The sequence below is a fragment of the Pistacia vera genome, unplaced genomic scaffold, assembly GCF_008641045.1.
Source record: "Pistacia vera cultivar Batoury unplaced genomic scaffold, PisVer_v2 Contig898, whole genome shotgun sequence".
NCBI lineage: Eukaryota > Viridiplantae > Streptophyta > Magnoliopsida > Sapindales > Anacardiaceae > Pistacia > Pistacia vera.
The window spans coordinates 95,419-110,798 of NW_022196776.1; the positions used below are offsets into that span (position 1 = coordinate 95,419).

Here is a 15,380-nt window from a genome sequence, read left to right on the forward strand (position 1 = left end):
TTAGGTCTTCAAGGTGAACAATCTCTGGTCGATGGAACAATGTAGGCAAGGAAAATCGGCAAAATGGATCCGTAACTTCGGAAAAAGGATTGGCTCTGAGAGTTGGGCACAGGGGTCCCAGTCCCGAATCTGTCGGCTGTCGGTGGACTGCTCAAGCTGCTCCCACGATGAGAGCGGGTCGCCGCGTGCCAGCCGGGGTAGGGACTGGGAACGGCCCCTTCGGGGGCCTTCCCCGAGCGTCGAACAGTCGACTTATAACTGGTACAGACAAGGGGAATTCGACTAACGATTAAAAAATCATTTTTATTAAGTATATTATTAACTTTTTCTTTCCTCTTCAGCAATCAAATGTTTGTCCAATGTGTAAACAAAACCTTTACAACATAATTCACACACGCATAATCACTCAAAAACCTACAAACAAGGAGAGAATACAAAAGAAAATTACATTAAATTAATTGCTTATAATTTCATCAATCAATTATTGGCTTTTTCTTTATCAGTTTCTGTTGTTGCAGCAGCAGCATCTTCATGATCTCCCTTTGCCTTTTCTCCACCATCCTCATCATTCTTTTCTTCTGGTTTAGTAAGAACCAACTCCTTTGGAGGTCTTGTTAATAAAGAGTGAGTAGTTTTATCTGAATGATCTTCTGATTTGTACTTGTACCATGAGGCTGAGACCAAATAAAGTCCAAAATTTAGCACACTAAGAATGGCCAAGAACCAGTAAAACAAGTTGAGATTATTGTTGTTAATGTCTTCTCCATGAAGCCATCCTTGTTTGCTTGGAGTCACTCTTTTTGTCACTGCATTTATAATACTAACAAATGCACTGCTCAAAAAGTAGCCAAGTGCGAATGAAAGCCAAGTAAATGCAGTGGAGAGTGATCTCATTCCTATGGGAGCTTCCTTGTAAAAGAACTCCAACAATCCCACAAGAGTAAACATGTCTGCAATCCCAAAAATCCCATATTGAAATGATAACCAAAACAGGCTGATAGGCTCCAAAGGGTTTTTGATGAACTGGTTCCTTCTTTTAACTTCAACAATGGCTGCTACTGCCATTGAAAGGGCTGAAAGTACTAGCCCCACACCTACGCGTTGCAGCTGTGTAATGCCTGAGGGATGCTTGGTGATCTTGCGCGCGAAGGGGACAAAAGCATATTCGTATACAGGAAGCAGAACGGACATAAAAAGTAGTGGAATCACTGGAATTGAAGGAGGAGGAACCTTGAATTTGCCCAGATGCTTGTCCATGAGATAGCCTTGTTGAACTGAAAAGGTCTGAAGTTGTGCTAAACAAGTGTTCATTATGATTGTACTACCTAAAATTGGTAACATTCTAACCAGAACTTTCACTTCTTCAACTTGAGTCACAGTGCAGACTGTCCATCGTGCTGGCTCCGAGTCTTTGCTCACAATTGCAGCCTTGTCTAGCCATCTGCAGATTCAATGAATCATATTAATTTAAGGTCAGAAGTCCTAAATTTTCTCAATGGTCAACTTGGTTAAGAATTAAACTAATGTACTAGTCCAACTGTTATGTCATTAATTAATTAGTTTGATAAAATAATGTTATACTTCCCAGTTTCTTATCTTATAAGTCACATCTTTAAGACTGGTTAGCTGATTAATCATTTAATTAAGGAGTCAATTATTCACCTAAAGACTCTTAGTTAGTTGTTTAACTAGGTTGACCACGAATTAATTAAGTGATGTTTAGTACAGGAACACACGTTTTGAGAGAGGGACAGCTCTTCTCTGCAGGTTCCATGAGGCGTGTCTCGTGGATCAAGACACAGCTAATCATGGCTTATGGATTTCATCTCCATGGCTGCAATTATTGGACTTGCAGACTTAGTTTAGGAATCTAATTATAACAAGGGAACAGTACCTAAACTGGTTGGTGTGCAGGATTCTTTCCTCTGTTGCAGCTCTTTCTTTCTCATTGATTTCATACAATTCCTCAGGATTCTCCGGCAGAGACTGCTTTTTGTTTTTAAATGCCACAACTATAACCTGTTACATATTCAAATATGGTTAGTTTCTCCATGTGTACATATATTTATATGCAAATTTGAAGGTCATGGAGGTGGAGATGGACCTGAGCAACCCTTATAATGGGGCTGTCACCAGGCAGTTGCAGGCGATAGAAAGGCTTCCCAATGATGAGAACAATAAAGCCAACAAAAGTAGCAACAGTTGATATGAGAAAACCCTTGTACCATGCTTTTTCTGTGCTAACATACACAATGAAAGTGACTCCAAAGGTGGATCCAATTGTGCTACTGAGCAATAGCCAATTGAAATAGGTGGGAAGTGATTTTGCTTCTATTGGATCATTTTGATTGAACTGCTCAGCACCAAGTGGAGGAACAGCTCCCTTAGATCCACCTGCACCTAATGCTAACAAGCACAGAGAGAAATATAGCATTACTGCTGCACCGCCTTTCACACAACTTGTCTTGCCACAAGCATCCGCATGCAGACTGTTTGAGGCAGCTTGAATTGTTACTATCACCAAGGCCTACAATAATCCAAAGTCAAACGGTAAATCATTACTTTTAAGGTTTCTGATATTGAATATATGATAGGGAATTTGTGCTTCCTCACCAGAATTTCAATTGTTCCGAAAATCAAAGCAGTGGTGAATCTGCTTAAGAAGGTGTCAGAAATGAAGCCACCAACAAGAGTGAGCAAGAAAGTTGAGCCCATAAAGTTTGTGAGAGTGTTGGCAGAGCCTGCTGAATTGAAGTGCATCACAGAATAGAAATAGTATCCCAAGCTGATCATGTTAGCTACAAATCCCATGTTCTCCAATGATGTCAAGGCTACACAATTCGAAACAAATAGGAACATTGAATCTCGCATGTCAAGTTATATAATTGGAATCAAAGCTATGTAACCATGCCTAATTGCCTCACCAAAAATAAACGCGCAGGCTTTGAATCCACCCTTTCCCTTGGTGATCAATGTGTCTTCTCCATAATTAGTCCCCTGCAGGCATCCGAAACATGTAACATATCAAAGAGAGAAAGCAACAGAGAATACCAGAACCGATGAAAAACGATGATACTTACCATGTTGTGGAGACTTTTTTCAACAATTTGTGAACAAGCAGGCACAAGTTTTGGAGAGAAAAAGTACTGGAATATGTGCAGAATGTTGAGGGTGGGACATTTATAACTCAAAAGAGAGCATAGTTTATAACGTGTATATGAGCATAAACTTTTAAAAAATCTAGAGGTGGGAAGTGTGTATTTTTATCTTGTTTGATAAACGGATGAAGCAAGGCTCACTTGGTGTTATCGCAAGCAGCTTTCAAGAGCCCTACTCAATATATGATAATTGGTTTATGCTGGCTAAGTCCTTGTCCACTTATGTAAGCATTACTCCAGGAAGTAATTAAATAATCAGCTTACTCTAGGTGTTGTTTATAAATTAAACATTAATCTAATGGGATCAAAGAATTTATCTTTGTGATTCTCACTTTATGTTAAACAGATGCAACAATTAATGTACTCTTTGATTTGCTGTAGCCTGATTCCCTTCCCTTCATTTAGTTTAACTTTATATTACATTAAAAGCAAAAACATATTGTTAACAGGTGGAATATTTCAGAATCTAGCTAGCTACTAGCTAAGCAGTTAGCTCATGTTTATAGATGAATTTACAAAGATACAGCAAGACTAAAACTGAGTTTAAAACATATGTTGTATCGTCGCGGTGACAGAAGTTGGACAGTAAGAAATAGAGTAATGCGTTCCTTCATACACCTCCTCAATTACTGCATATTTATAGGCCTTTGCCTTCAGCTCACGACTTCTCCTGTTCTATACCTTGTGACTTCTTGAAAGTTGCTGCAATTGAAACAATTGAACCGGAATCAGTCGCCCTAGAAACTGATAGAATTTGAGGTGAGCTTGACTCTTCATCCAATAAGTTCTTGTTGAATGAGAGGATTATCCTCTCTTATAAACCAATAGGTTTGAGCATACCTAGTTAGTATGAGACTCCAACACTCCCCTCACAATCAAGCCCACATGTTGGGTTATGTCTGTTGATGGAGCTAGTTGCTGACTCTAACTCCTTACCTGTTGGTCAAGCACTCAGCTCAATTGGGTCTAACTCTGATACTATGACAGAATTTGAGGTGAGTCTGACTCTTATAAACCAGTAGGCTTGAGCGTGCCTAATCAGTATTTTCATGGGATTGAATATGTGATCACAAAGGTGTATTCTGCAATAGTAAAGTTATGCTGTATTTCATTTAACAAACTAATACATTTTATATTGTCTTTTACAACTATGAACAACAGTAGAGAAGACAGAAAATGAAAAAGTAGAGACAAAATTGAACTCAGTATCTCCTTCCAAGTGAATTATGATGCATCCTCAGCGATGTGTCGAGTGTTACCGCAGTCCATCCCTTCTTCTTTTGTGCATACATACACCATTTGAAGTTCCTGGAGAGGAAGTCCTTTCCTTTCCAAGCCAAGATACAAAACCTTCACCACTTGGCCAAGAAAAACCTCTCCATCAGATCAACCATAAAGATGAATTGGAATTGAGTGATCAAGCTTCTGCTTGGCAGGGTCAATCCAGAATTCTTAAATGGAGAAGTTGCAATTTTGGAACAATATAGAATGAGTATCCTCTGCAACAGATTCTTCCACATTGCTGCAATCTCCAATATACAAGGGATGGATTCTGAAGAGGCTCCCAACCTTGAAACACCCTTACAATACATAGACGCAAAGTCAATGAACAAGCAATGCTCAAATGATTGGTTCTTAAATCAGCCCTTCGATGAAAATACAAAGTAATTGTATTTTACAAGCCATGATACTAGGGGTAACATTGACATTTGATCTCAATTGGAATCATTTGCTCCGTAAAATTACTAATAAAGATGGGACCCGTTATTGGACCGATATAATCCATTGCGAACTATCAGGATTGTAAGAAAAAGTTTGTTAGATTTAGTTGGAAGTGGGTATTGCTCTAAAATTACATGAATTTTGGTTTAAGGGTTGACCTTATACCATTTCAATTGATATCAAATGTCAATATCACCCCTCATACATATAAGTAATGTATAAAATTATTAACTTGGACGGATAATCTTATGCTCAAAATTTGAACTTATCCCATTCCGATCAACATCAAAGATCAATATTCTTTATAGAATCATATCATATAAAAAGAAAAAATACTTTAATCTTCATTTAAAGGTCCATATAAACGCTTTTCAGTCAGTTGTAAAATAAAATTTATTTTAAATCTTAGTTAATAATACCCCTAATAAAATTACTAAATTAGGGGATAACGTATTCATATAATAATAATAATAATAATAAATTTAAAAATAAAAATAAAATAGGCACACGTGTCCGATTAACAGTATATATATATATAAACAAGGAACTGAGGAAGAGTAGGCGGGAAAGCTGAAGATAAAGGAGTGTACCTCTTCTTAACCTAAACCGCAAATTAGAGGCAGATTTTGTTGAATTAATCAAATGGGTATCAAGGTTTGTTGAGTTTTACTTTGAAATTTCATCTTTTTATTTCGCCATTGTTCTCGTAATTTTTGGTGATTTGAGATGAATTCTTTTGTGTTGTGTATTTTAGGGTTTAACAAAACTTTTAGCTGACAATGCACCAAAAGCCATGAAAGAACAGAAATTTGAGAGCTATTTTGGTCGCAAGATTGCCATTGATGCCAGCATGAGCATCTACCAGTTCCTCGTACGTACTTTTTCGTCTTTCTTTTTAAATTTTTTGATAAACCCTAGTTACTATTAAACCCAGAACTTTTTTTTTTTATAATTTTGAAGAAAAGAACCCAATTTTATCTATTTGGAGCTAATTTGCGTGTGGGTTTGTGTGCATTTGCGTGTTTAACAATGTGCAGATTGTGGTGGGAAGAACTGGGACTGAAACTTTAACTAATGAGGCTGGTGAAGTTACTAGGTAACTATTAGAAAATTCGCAACTATTTAATTCAAGTACAAGTTATAGTTACTTGTTTTTAATTGTTAAGTTTTCTAATTTGGTTCGTAAATATTGACTTTGAGTTTCGTTGGGTTTTATTTTGTAGTCATTTACAAGGCATGTTTACTCGTACAATTAGGCTTCTTGAATCTGGAATGAAGCCAGTGTAATGTGTTTCTTGCCTCTGTTTTTTTCTCTTTCAAATATAAATCTTACAGATAGCACTCTCTTACATTCTGTGAATTTTATTTGGTTACGTTTGTGCTTTGGCTCATCTATTTAGTTTATGTAATCAGCTATGTTTTTGATGGGAAGCCTCCAGATTTGAAAAAGCAAGAGCTGGCAAAGCGGTACAACCTTTGTCATTTTTTGGCTACAATATGAATAGAATTTTTCAAGGTTATGTGTCATCATTAATGGTACTTATCATACTGTGCTTGTGATGCAGTTTCTCAAAGAGGGCAGATGCCACTGAGGATTTGGCTGAAGCCGTGGAGGTACATGAATATTCTGTTCTGATTTTCTTGTGATTGTTCTGTTAGTTATTTTTCTATTTTTCATTTCATTATTTGGAAAAAACAAGAAATATATCACACTATGATTTCTGGAAACAACTTGTGTGCATTGTTTCAATACAGAGATGAGGATTCCTACAAGTAGCTCTCATATATGAAGCCACGAGGGAATGACTATAAAAGTTTGTACATTTATAATGAAAAACATATATGCTGTCATAAGAAAGTTTGTATAACACCTCAATATCTCATCCATGTTTTAGGAAAATGAATATATATTCCCTTTTGAGTGTTTGTAGGAGTTTTGGCATGGGTGATCATGAGTGTTGTGTATGCCAAATTTTTGATAGAAGTGCCTTACAACTCATAAATTATACAACTTTTACTGTTCCCTCATTGCAGGTTGGCAATAAAGAAGACATTGAAAAATTCAGTAAACGGACTGTGAAGGTGGGTCCTTAGCTCATATGTCTTGCTTCTGGTAATTTATGATTATCAGTTTATAGTCTATTCTCTGTTATATTAGAAATGGACAAATGGTCTAGGTCTGGATAGAAAGGAATGTGTTCACTTGTGCTAGATTTTGAGGCCATATGCTCTCTATTATTGCAGGTGACAAAGCAGCACAATGAAGACTGCAAAAGACTTCTAAGACTAATGGGAGTGCCTGTAATTGAGGTGAGTTTAGATATGTAATTTGTTGCTTGCGAGAGTTTGTTATGTATGAGAAGATGTGTTTATTCTTCCACTTTTATTGGTATATCTTTTCTTGATTTATATATGAATAACTTGTTTTTTAGCCAATTATGAAGTAAAATGGTTTTGATCTTGGGACTTCTCTTTCTTTTTGTAGGCTCCTTCTGAAGCAGAGGCCCAATGTGCTGCACTTTGTAAATCAGACAAGGCATGTATCTCACTTTTGACAATTAGTTATTTTATTTGGATAAGTGTGCATAATTCATTGAAATGAAATGGTTTTATTGAGCTTTCTATGGCGTGTAAAATGTGTGTAATTTATTCTCTGTATCATTTTACAGTATATCAGTTTCTCATACATATATGATCCTCTGCAAAAATCTTTGAATGACAGCATTACTGTCTATTGTAGATATTGTTAATTATTTTATCTAAAATTTGGTATATTTCAGGTTTATGCTGTCGCTTCTGAAGATATGGATTCTCTAACATTTGGTGCTCCTAGATTTCTTCGCCATTTGATGGATCCTAGCTCAAGAAAAATTCCTGTCATGGAGTTTGAAGTTGCAAAGGTGCATTGAACATTGAACAGTGATGTGGTTACTTGAGTGATTACATGACTGTTCTAATGATTTATTTTCTTTCAGATTTTAGAGGAACTGAATCTTACCATGGACCAATTTATTGATTTGTGCATCCTTTCTGGTTGTGATTATTGTGATAGCATTCGAGGTACTTGGGATTTAAAGTGCTGTTTGTTTTCCAAGACAATGATTGGCTAAAGGTTCAATAATTCAATCTTATATTTTTTGTCACAATAAATGTCTGCTACAGGTATTGGTGGGCTGACAGCTCTAAAGCTCATCCGTCAACATGGCTCGATAGAGAACATACTGGAGAATATAAATAAAGATAGGTAAGTACTTCTTTCAGCTTGAAAGTAATTACATGGTTGAAATTCATTTCCTCTTCTTTAGAAAGTAATTACATGGTTGAAATTCATTTCCTCTTCTTTAGAAAGTGTGAAATGATTTTTTAAAGCACGATCACATTGTTTCAAGTTATAAGTTGGAAGTTTGATTGTTTTACCTTGCTGATCAGATTCTCGGAAAAGGTGAAAGATGCTGTTGTGTTGTTGGAGAACTCATTCTTTCTCATTCGTGTTTAGATTATCATATAGATTACGAGACTGGATCGCTTTGGTGCTTTGCAAGCCAAGTGACTAGTTTGAATAGTTTCCATGCATTCTTCCATTGCTGTTGTTTTTCTGTAATTTCCAATTGTGGGAATTATACAATGGCCTTGATTAGTACACATTATTACTGCAATATCTTGTGTATACTTTCTCTATCCTTTCCATCTTGAAGGATGTAATTTTAGGAGTTCACGTTTTATTAAACTGTGTATTCTTCTTTTTTCATATTACTAGTACCAATTCTAAATTCCTATCTGAAAAAGAAAAAAAAAAAAAAAAATCATAAAAGAAGAAGAAGAAGAAGAAGAAGAAGAAGAAGATTCTATTTAGTGTAATAGTAGATTATTAACTCATAAGGTGTTTTAAATTTCTAGAGTATGCAGATTGATCAGTCTGTGCATATACTCATTTATTTGGTGGGTGAACAACTATTATGCTTTGTTTTTGCTTCACATTCATTTATATTATTATTTTATCCAGATACCAAATACCAGAAGATTGGCCATATCAAGAGGCTCGACGGCTGTTTAAGGAACCAGAAGTCTTCACTGACGAAGAGCAACTTGATCTTAAGTGGACTTCTCCAGATGAAGAGGTGAATCATAGCCTAAATTAGAATATATGTGTTGGATTATGCTTTCTTTTTGAATTTTTAGTATTTTAATGTTGTTGCATTATATTTACTATTTCTCAGGGATTGATTACCTTTCTGGTGAATGAAAATGGGTTCAACAGTGATAGAGTGACAAAGGTCTGTCTTCTAAGTGTTATGGCAAAGATCTCACCTGTAATTTCAATGAGGTTATGTTTATTTAGCATGTCAAAAAATAAGATGTTAAATTAATTTTTGAATTACTTTTATGTCTACTAGGCCATAGAAAAAATTAAGGCAGCCAAGAACAAGTCAGCACAGGGCCGGTAAGTAATGCTTCAGTAAATAAATTTGAAATAGTGGTTTCTCTTTTGCTGACTATTCCTTGTTTGTTTTCATTTTACAGGCTGGAATCATTTTTTAAACCAGTCTCTAACACATCTGGGCCCGTTAAACGGAAGGTATGCTTCATTAGCATTAAGAAGTGACTGCTGATTTTTTCTGTGTAATGCATTTTGGGGTTAGTTGAAGATAAACTTGTGATGATTCATATAAAATAGTTGTCTGCTAATCTTAATCATTAACTATAAATTTTGTTCCAGTGCCTCTTGATTTGAATTCTCATGCAAATTAAATACCTATACGTATAAGATCTCCTTTTCTCTAAATTGATGACAAAATGGTAGAAAGATTACCCTTCTCCCAAGCTTGTTCTTCGCTGTTGGGAAGTCTATGTCTAGACCTGATTTGGTTCCATAATTTCTTGGTACCCTGGATGACAGGAACCGAAATGTGTGCTTCAATCCCCAAAACAGGCATTCAAGCCTAGGATGTTCTCTCTGCAAGCTTGTAACTCTTCCATGCCCAACTTCACTGGCAGCCTAAGGTTGCCATCTCTAGCTCTGGGCTTGAAGCACTCCCCTCCATTATCCAGAGGTGTATGCTTCAGTGCATGAAGCTTGGTGAACCTCCTCATCGTATCTGCACTATACCTGTTACACTTTATTCATTTGCCGAAATCAAAATTATTTTATAATTGCTATGGTATTATGGGAAAAGTAAATCATACTGCTGCTCTTGTTAGTTGTAACCTCTATTTTGGTGGCATATTGTATAAAGGAACTACTTGGTTTTTTCTGCTTTCAGTTTTCTTATTCCATCATTTCATAACTTGTAATTGAGGTTTGACATCCTAGATCTCTTGTTAATTGACTATTTAGAGTGATATTTGTAAATAAATACATTTGTATGTGGTTAATTTAAACTTCAAATATTCCCCTGATGGTTGACTGTAATCAACTGATACAATGTGTCAATCTGTACCTATAAATCAAGTGAAGAAGGTGAGGATTACATGTAACCAATTAATTTTGTTTTCTCATCTTGATGGCAGGAAACACCAGGGAACAATCCTAAGGAAACGGCTAACAAAAAGTCGAAGGCTGGTGGAGGTGGTAGGAAGAAGAAATAGTTGATTGTTGTGTATAACATAAATGTAGTTAGCGGGAGCTAAATGCATCGGTTTCTTGCAGTTATGCTGGAAGAAAAATTTAAGTCGATGTATTGGTTTTGTGTTAAGAGTAGAAAAATTCTAAGGCAGACTTGAGAACGTTGTTTATAGATGTAATCTGAATACCAATCGCTGCTTCTGATATACTGCTACTTTGTGCCTTGACTTTCCTTTTTAGTCGAAATTTCTACCATAGTATTGAAGCAAAAGCCAAGCTTCAATATGAAAATTACTTGATTATTTGCTTTGTACCTTTGGATTCAATGTGATAAAATGACCTGTATTGGAAGAATTGTACCATACTGTCATTATCACTTGAATCTTCCTGGGGTCATTTCTTTTCTCAATGCAATCAATTCATTAATGCCTGCATGCTTCAAATCAAGAAAGTAACCATGTGAGAAATCAACATTTTTTCATATGATGTAAGAGTAAATTCTTTAACCGATTTCAGAATCAAATATTTATTGACAATTTTGAAGAGGATAAAGAACCAAATCTTTAAACACAAGATAAGTCCCTCCTCACCATTGTTTTAAAAATCGGACCGGAGGGTAACCCGCTCTGACGGCCGGGTCACGGTTCAACCGGTCCAACCGGTTGGACCGTCGATTGAACCGATGGTTTGACAGGTTTAAAATCTAACAAAAACACCCCTGAAAATTACCATCAGGCCCTATAGGTTTGAAATCTAGCAAACACAACCCTGGCCAAATGCAAATCAGCCATCGATTGGGAGAGCAATGGCGACACACCAGGGAGGGTAGATCGGATGATGGGGAGGGCGAATCGGTATCTAGCAAGTAGAGGCATCGCCAGAAAATGGTAGATCGGTGGTGGAAGTCACTGGTTGCGGTGGCTTTTTTTGGTGAGATGACTGGATCTTCGTGAACGACGGCAAGGGAGCTTGGGAGAAGGTAGATCGGTGGTTGAGGAAGCCTGTCGATGCCGGATAAGGTCGATCGACCCCGGGAAATGGAAGAAAAATCTCGCAGCGAAGGTGGACGATGAAACGTAATGCGGCCGCTAGAGATGAAGTGTGACAGCGCCGAAGAAAGTCAGAACTCAGAAGGTGGTTTTCGACAATAAGTGAAGGTGGAAGGTCACCGGAAAAGGGGAGGTCATTGCCAATTTGCATTTGGCCAGAGGGTGTGTTTGCTAGAATTGAAACCTTTAGGGACTGAAGGTGGTGTATTTGTTATATTTTAAACTTCAAATAGTTAAAAAGAGTGACCCGACCCGGAGAAGGCCCCGAGTCCCGATCCAACCGGTTGGACCGGCCGGTCCAGTCCGGTTTTTGAAACAGAGCTCCTCACTTCAGAATCAACTAACTATTCATTGACAAATTCCACTTGGGATAAGGATAAAGATGAAAATCTCATAGATGTTTACTAACATATGTAAACTAACTGGATTTACCGAACTTTTTTGGGTCTTGAGATTCATCTTTCTTACCATCTTTAATGTGTAGAAACCATTGAACTTTCAAGTCATTTCCCACCAAATAGTAGACCTAACTAGCTGCCCAACTCAAAATGTCGAAATCCAATACAATTTTAACCCTTTTACAAGGATGCAACAGCCTTCAAAGGCTTAAAAAAATCCATGCACATGTCATCATTAACGGTCTTCAACACCATCCCGCCATCTCCAACAAACTTCTCTACTTTTGTGCTACTTCAGTAGCAGGTTCCCTTTCACACGCTCAACTCCTCTTCAACCAAATCCAAAACCCACAAACCCAAGCTTGGAATTCACTCATTAGAGGATTTGCTCAGAGCCCTTCTCCTCTTCAAGCTATTTTTTATTACAATTATATGCTTTTGGTCTCTCTTTCCCGCCCTGATACCTTCACTTTCTCCTTCACGCTTAAGGCATGTGAGCGAGTTAAGGCTCTAAATAAGTGCCAAGAGCTTCATGGCTCTGTGATAAAATGTGGGTTTGAGACATGTGTTGTTGTTTGCACCGGTGTTATCAGGTGTTATGCTGCTAATGGATTGATTGAAACTGCTGGGTTGGTTTTTGATAAAATGTCTGAAAGAGATTTGGTTTCTTGGAATTGCATGATTTCTTGCTACTCTCAAGGGGGTTTTCATGTCGAAGCGTTGGGGGTTTATGAGAGGATGAGAAATGAGAAGGTGGGTCTTGATGGTTTCACACTTGTTGGCTTGCTTTCGTCTTGTGCTCATGTGGGTGCGTTTAACATGGGAGTTTATTTGCATAGAATTGCTTCTGAGATGGGGGTTTTGGGGAATGTTTTTGTTGGGAATGCTCTTATTGATATGTACGCAAAATGTGGAGATTTGGATTCTGCTCTTTGTGTGTTTAATCGGATGAAGAAGAGGGATGTGCTTACTTGGAACTCGATTGTTTTTGGGTATGGTGTGCATGGTCGTGGTGACACAGCTATTGATTTCTTTAGGCAGATGTTAATGGCAGGGTTTCAGCCCAATTCCATTACATTTCTTGGTTTATTGTGTGGTTGTAATCACCAAGGGTTGGTTGAAGAGGGTGTTGAGTATTTTCAGATGATGATCTCTAAGTTCAATTTGAAGCCTGGAATTAAGCACTATGGATGCATGGTGGATCTGTATGGACGAGCCGGGATGCTTGAAAAGGCACTTGAAGTTATTAGTAGTTCTCCTTCTAAGGATTGTCCAGTTTTGTGGCGAACCTTGCTTGGCTCTTGCAAGATACATAGAAATGTTGAAATGGGAGAAATTGCAATGAGGAATCTGGTTCAACTTGGGGCATCAAGCGCAGGGGATTATGTGCTCCTTGCGACGATATATGCTGCTTCCAAAGACCCAGAAGGAGTTGCACGGATGAGGAAATTAATGAAAAGTAAGGGAATCAAGACCACCCCTGGTTGGAGCTGGATTGAAGTTGGTGAAAAAATGCATAGATTTGTTGTGGATGACAAGTCACATCCAGATACAGAAATGATTTATCTAAAATTGGAGGAAGTAATCCTTCGAGCCCGCTCTGTTGGTTATGTGGAAGAGAAATCTCTTTTTGCCTTGCCTGGATCTTCCTCTGAAGATTGCTTGGAATCATCGAGCGCATATCATAGTGAGAGACTAGCAATCGCTTTTGGGTTGGCAAGTACTCCAGAAGGGACAGACCTCCGAATAGTCAAGAATCTGAGAGTATGCAGAGATTGCCATTTATTTACAAAGTTTGTATCAAAAGCATTCAAACGACATATAATTGTTAGAGACAGAGTACGGTATCATCACTTTAGGGATGGACTTTGTTCATGTGGAGACTATTGGTGAAAATGAACAATAGTGACATCTTCCTTGGAAATTATTCAAGATGTGCCTCAGCATATGAAGCTCAGGATATTCAGCTCCTCGATTAAATTCACTTGCCCTCGTTGCAACAACTGCTAGACTCGGAAGAAGAACAGGGGCACACTCCAGACTTGCCGCCCACCATCAATGGTTCTAGTTCCCGATACTGGGAAAGAGACGACAACCACTGTGATTGGAACATCTAATCTTAATGAGAAATCTGGTTCAGCTTGGGGCATCAAGCGCAGGGGATTACGTGTGAATCTGTTGCTTCTAATCTAACACTAGAAATAGTCTCTAAACAATATAAATCTTAACGGAAGAGCTTTATGTTGTAACTTTGATGAATGTAATTTATTAGCATGATAAAATTACATCTATTAGATTCTGTGAATGTTTGCTATTCTTTACAGAAGCAAGTGCCATATTGCAGTGTTTCCAAATCTGCAAATTATCACTATGGAACATACGCCAAGAAGTAAACATCATTCACCCACTTAGTTTATAGCCGCCTTTGCTCGGCATCTTGGATGTGGAACATAAGCTGCGGAATAAGAAAATTTCATTCAACATCTTCAATATACCAAAACTGATTTATCCATAAGAACCAAGTGGACATTTGGGTTGTGATTTGTAAAGAAGCAAATGGATCTAACATCAAATGGACGAAAAAAGCCCTTACACTGTTAAAATGGATCTAGCATCTGTTAGCAGCAAGTAGGGATGGGCGTTTGTATCCCCGAACGGGGTGGGTTTTCTCCGAAAAATCCGAGGGCAGGTGCGGGTGAAAAAAAAATCGTAATCGGGTGCGGGAATGGCTATGCACTTGCATCGCACCAGCCCTGCACCTGCACCCTCGTCTTAAAGACATAGTGTACTATTAGTTCTAAATTTCTAATTAAGTTTTTCAATGTAAAAGTGTGATTGTTTTGAAATTTTCATAGAACTATAATCATCCGGTAAAATTAGTTCATATATTTGTAACAATATTGTAAAAAGTGATGCAATGTACACAAAGATAGATCTTAATTGATGTGTTAAAACTTATATATAACGTCCATACATCAAATACGGCATTAATTGGGATTCAGTATTAAGATTCTAATTTTGTGTATTATAAATGGAGATACATAGTAAAAATTGAGAAACCTGTACTATGATTCCTCCTTTGATGCACTTTGACATTTTTTGGATCATCCAACCCGATTCATTAAAACCCGTCTAAATTTACTCATTTTTCATAGAGAAAGTGCAGAGGAAGATGTGTTGCCTATTTTAAATGATAATAATAACACATGTAGAGATATAAATATTAACATTGATCTTGGAAATGATTTAAATGGTTAAGAGGAAATGGTATAGATTTTTAATTTTGTAATTGATTTTGATTATGTAATACCATAATTTAAAACTAATAATATCAAAAAATTTGTTAATTAATTTTGGGAATGATATTAATTTTTAATTTTTAGAAAATTTTTATAATTTTTTTTTAAAAAGGCGTATTCTACTATACGACAAGATTCAAAAAATTAGATTTTCGATACATGATACGATATACAATTTGACAACATTTAAT

General features: G+C 37.0%; 4 protein-coding genes across 5 annotated transcripts in view; 2 read left to right on the top strand and 2 right to left on the bottom strand.

The window, feature by feature from the left end:
- Window positions 1–427: 427 nt before the first annotated feature.
- Window positions 428–3,172, bottom strand: LOC116119669 (protein NRT1/ PTR FAMILY 4.6-like). The gene is made up of 6 exons (XM_031405618.1): window positions 3,081–3,172; window positions 2,925–2,997; window positions 2,614–2,831; window positions 2,105–2,527; window positions 1,895–2,019; window positions 428–1,441 (listed from the first exon to the last, which is right to left on the bottom strand). The coding sequence occupies exons 1-6, from the start codon at window positions 3,081–3,083 to the stop codon at window positions 478–480; spliced, it is 1,806 nt and encodes a 601-aa protein (XP_031261478.1). The 5' UTR covers window positions 3,084–3,172; the 3' UTR covers window positions 428–477.
- Window positions 3,173–5,442: 2,270 nt separating this feature from the next.
- LOC116119658 (flap endonuclease 1) lies at window positions 5,443–10,869 on the top strand. Of its 2 annotated transcripts, XM_031405605.1 has the most exons (18): window positions 5,443–5,534; window positions 5,635–5,751; window positions 5,918–5,976; window positions 6,104–6,163; window positions 6,294–6,347; window positions 6,446–6,494; window positions 6,915–6,962; window positions 7,125–7,190; window positions 7,366–7,416; window positions 7,661–7,780; window positions 7,856–7,940; window positions 8,043–8,124; window positions 8,884–8,998; window positions 9,098–9,154; window positions 9,275–9,321; window positions 9,402–9,456; window positions 9,778–9,957; window positions 10,389–10,869. In XM_031405605.1, the coding sequence occupies exons 1-17, from the start codon at window positions 5,523–5,525 to the stop codon at window positions 9,949–9,951; spliced, it is 1,251 nt and encodes a 416-aa protein (XP_031261465.1). In that variant the 5' UTR covers window positions 5,443–5,522; the 3' UTR covers window positions 9,952–9,957; window positions 10,389–10,869. The 2 variants fall into 2 exon arrangements, with proteins under 2 accessions (XP_031261465.1, XP_031261466.1); XM_031405606.1 differs by lacking the exon at window positions 9,778–9,957 and having other exon boundaries at window positions 10,389–10,864.
- A 653-nt stretch (window positions 10,870–11,522) lies between these two features.
- LOC116119633 (pentatricopeptide repeat-containing protein At3g56550) lies at window positions 11,523–14,188 on the top strand. The gene is made up of 2 exons (XM_031405576.1): window positions 11,523–11,577; window positions 12,027–14,188. Exons 1-2 carry the CDS (start codon window positions 11,523–11,525, stop codon window positions 13,781–13,783), a joined length of 1,812 nt encoding a protein of 603 aa, XP_031261436.1. The 3' UTR covers window positions 13,784–14,188.
- Window positions 14,189–14,227: 39 nt separating this feature from the next.
- LOC116119653 (putative membrane-bound O-acyltransferase C24H6.01c) overlaps window positions 14,228–15,380 on the bottom strand; it is a 30,793-nt gene continuing 29,640 nt past the window's right edge. The window contains exon 19 of the mRNA XM_031405594.1: window positions 14,228–14,345. Coding sequence (XP_031261454.1) covers window positions 14,304–14,345 — 42 coding nt within the window. The 3' untranslated portion in view covers window positions 14,228–14,303. The remainder of the gene's footprint in view (window positions 14,346–15,380) is intronic.

Bases quoted from the DNA above. Each gene is read 5' to 3' on its own strand.
- LOC116119669 (XM_031405618.1), bottom strand. The intron at 2,832-2,924 runs GTGAGGCAATTA...CGAATTGTGTAG, and splicing joins AGCCTGCGCGTTTATTTTTG to CCTTGACATCATTGGAGAAC. The intron at 1,442-1,894 runs GTACTGTTCCCT...TTGAATCTGCAG, and splicing joins CTGCACACCAACCAGTTTAG to ATGGCTAGACAAGGCTGCAA.
- LOC116119658 (XM_031405605.1), top strand. The intron at 7,417-7,660 runs GCATGTATCTCA...GGTATATTTCAG, and splicing joins CACTTTGTAAATCAGACAAG to GTTTATGCTGTCGCTTCTGA. The intron at 7,941-8,042 runs GTACTTGGGATT...TGTCTGCTACAG, and splicing joins TTATTGTGATAGCATTCGAG to GTATTGGTGGGCTGACAGCT.
- LOC116119633 (XM_031405576.1), top strand. From the start codon at position 11,523: ATGCGGCCGCTAGAGATGAAGTGTGACAGCGCCGAAGAAAGTCAGAAC. The intron at 11,578-12,026 runs GTGGTTTTCGAC...AGACCTAACTAG, and splicing joins AGAAAGTCAGAACTCAGAAG to CTGCCCAACTCAAAATGTCG.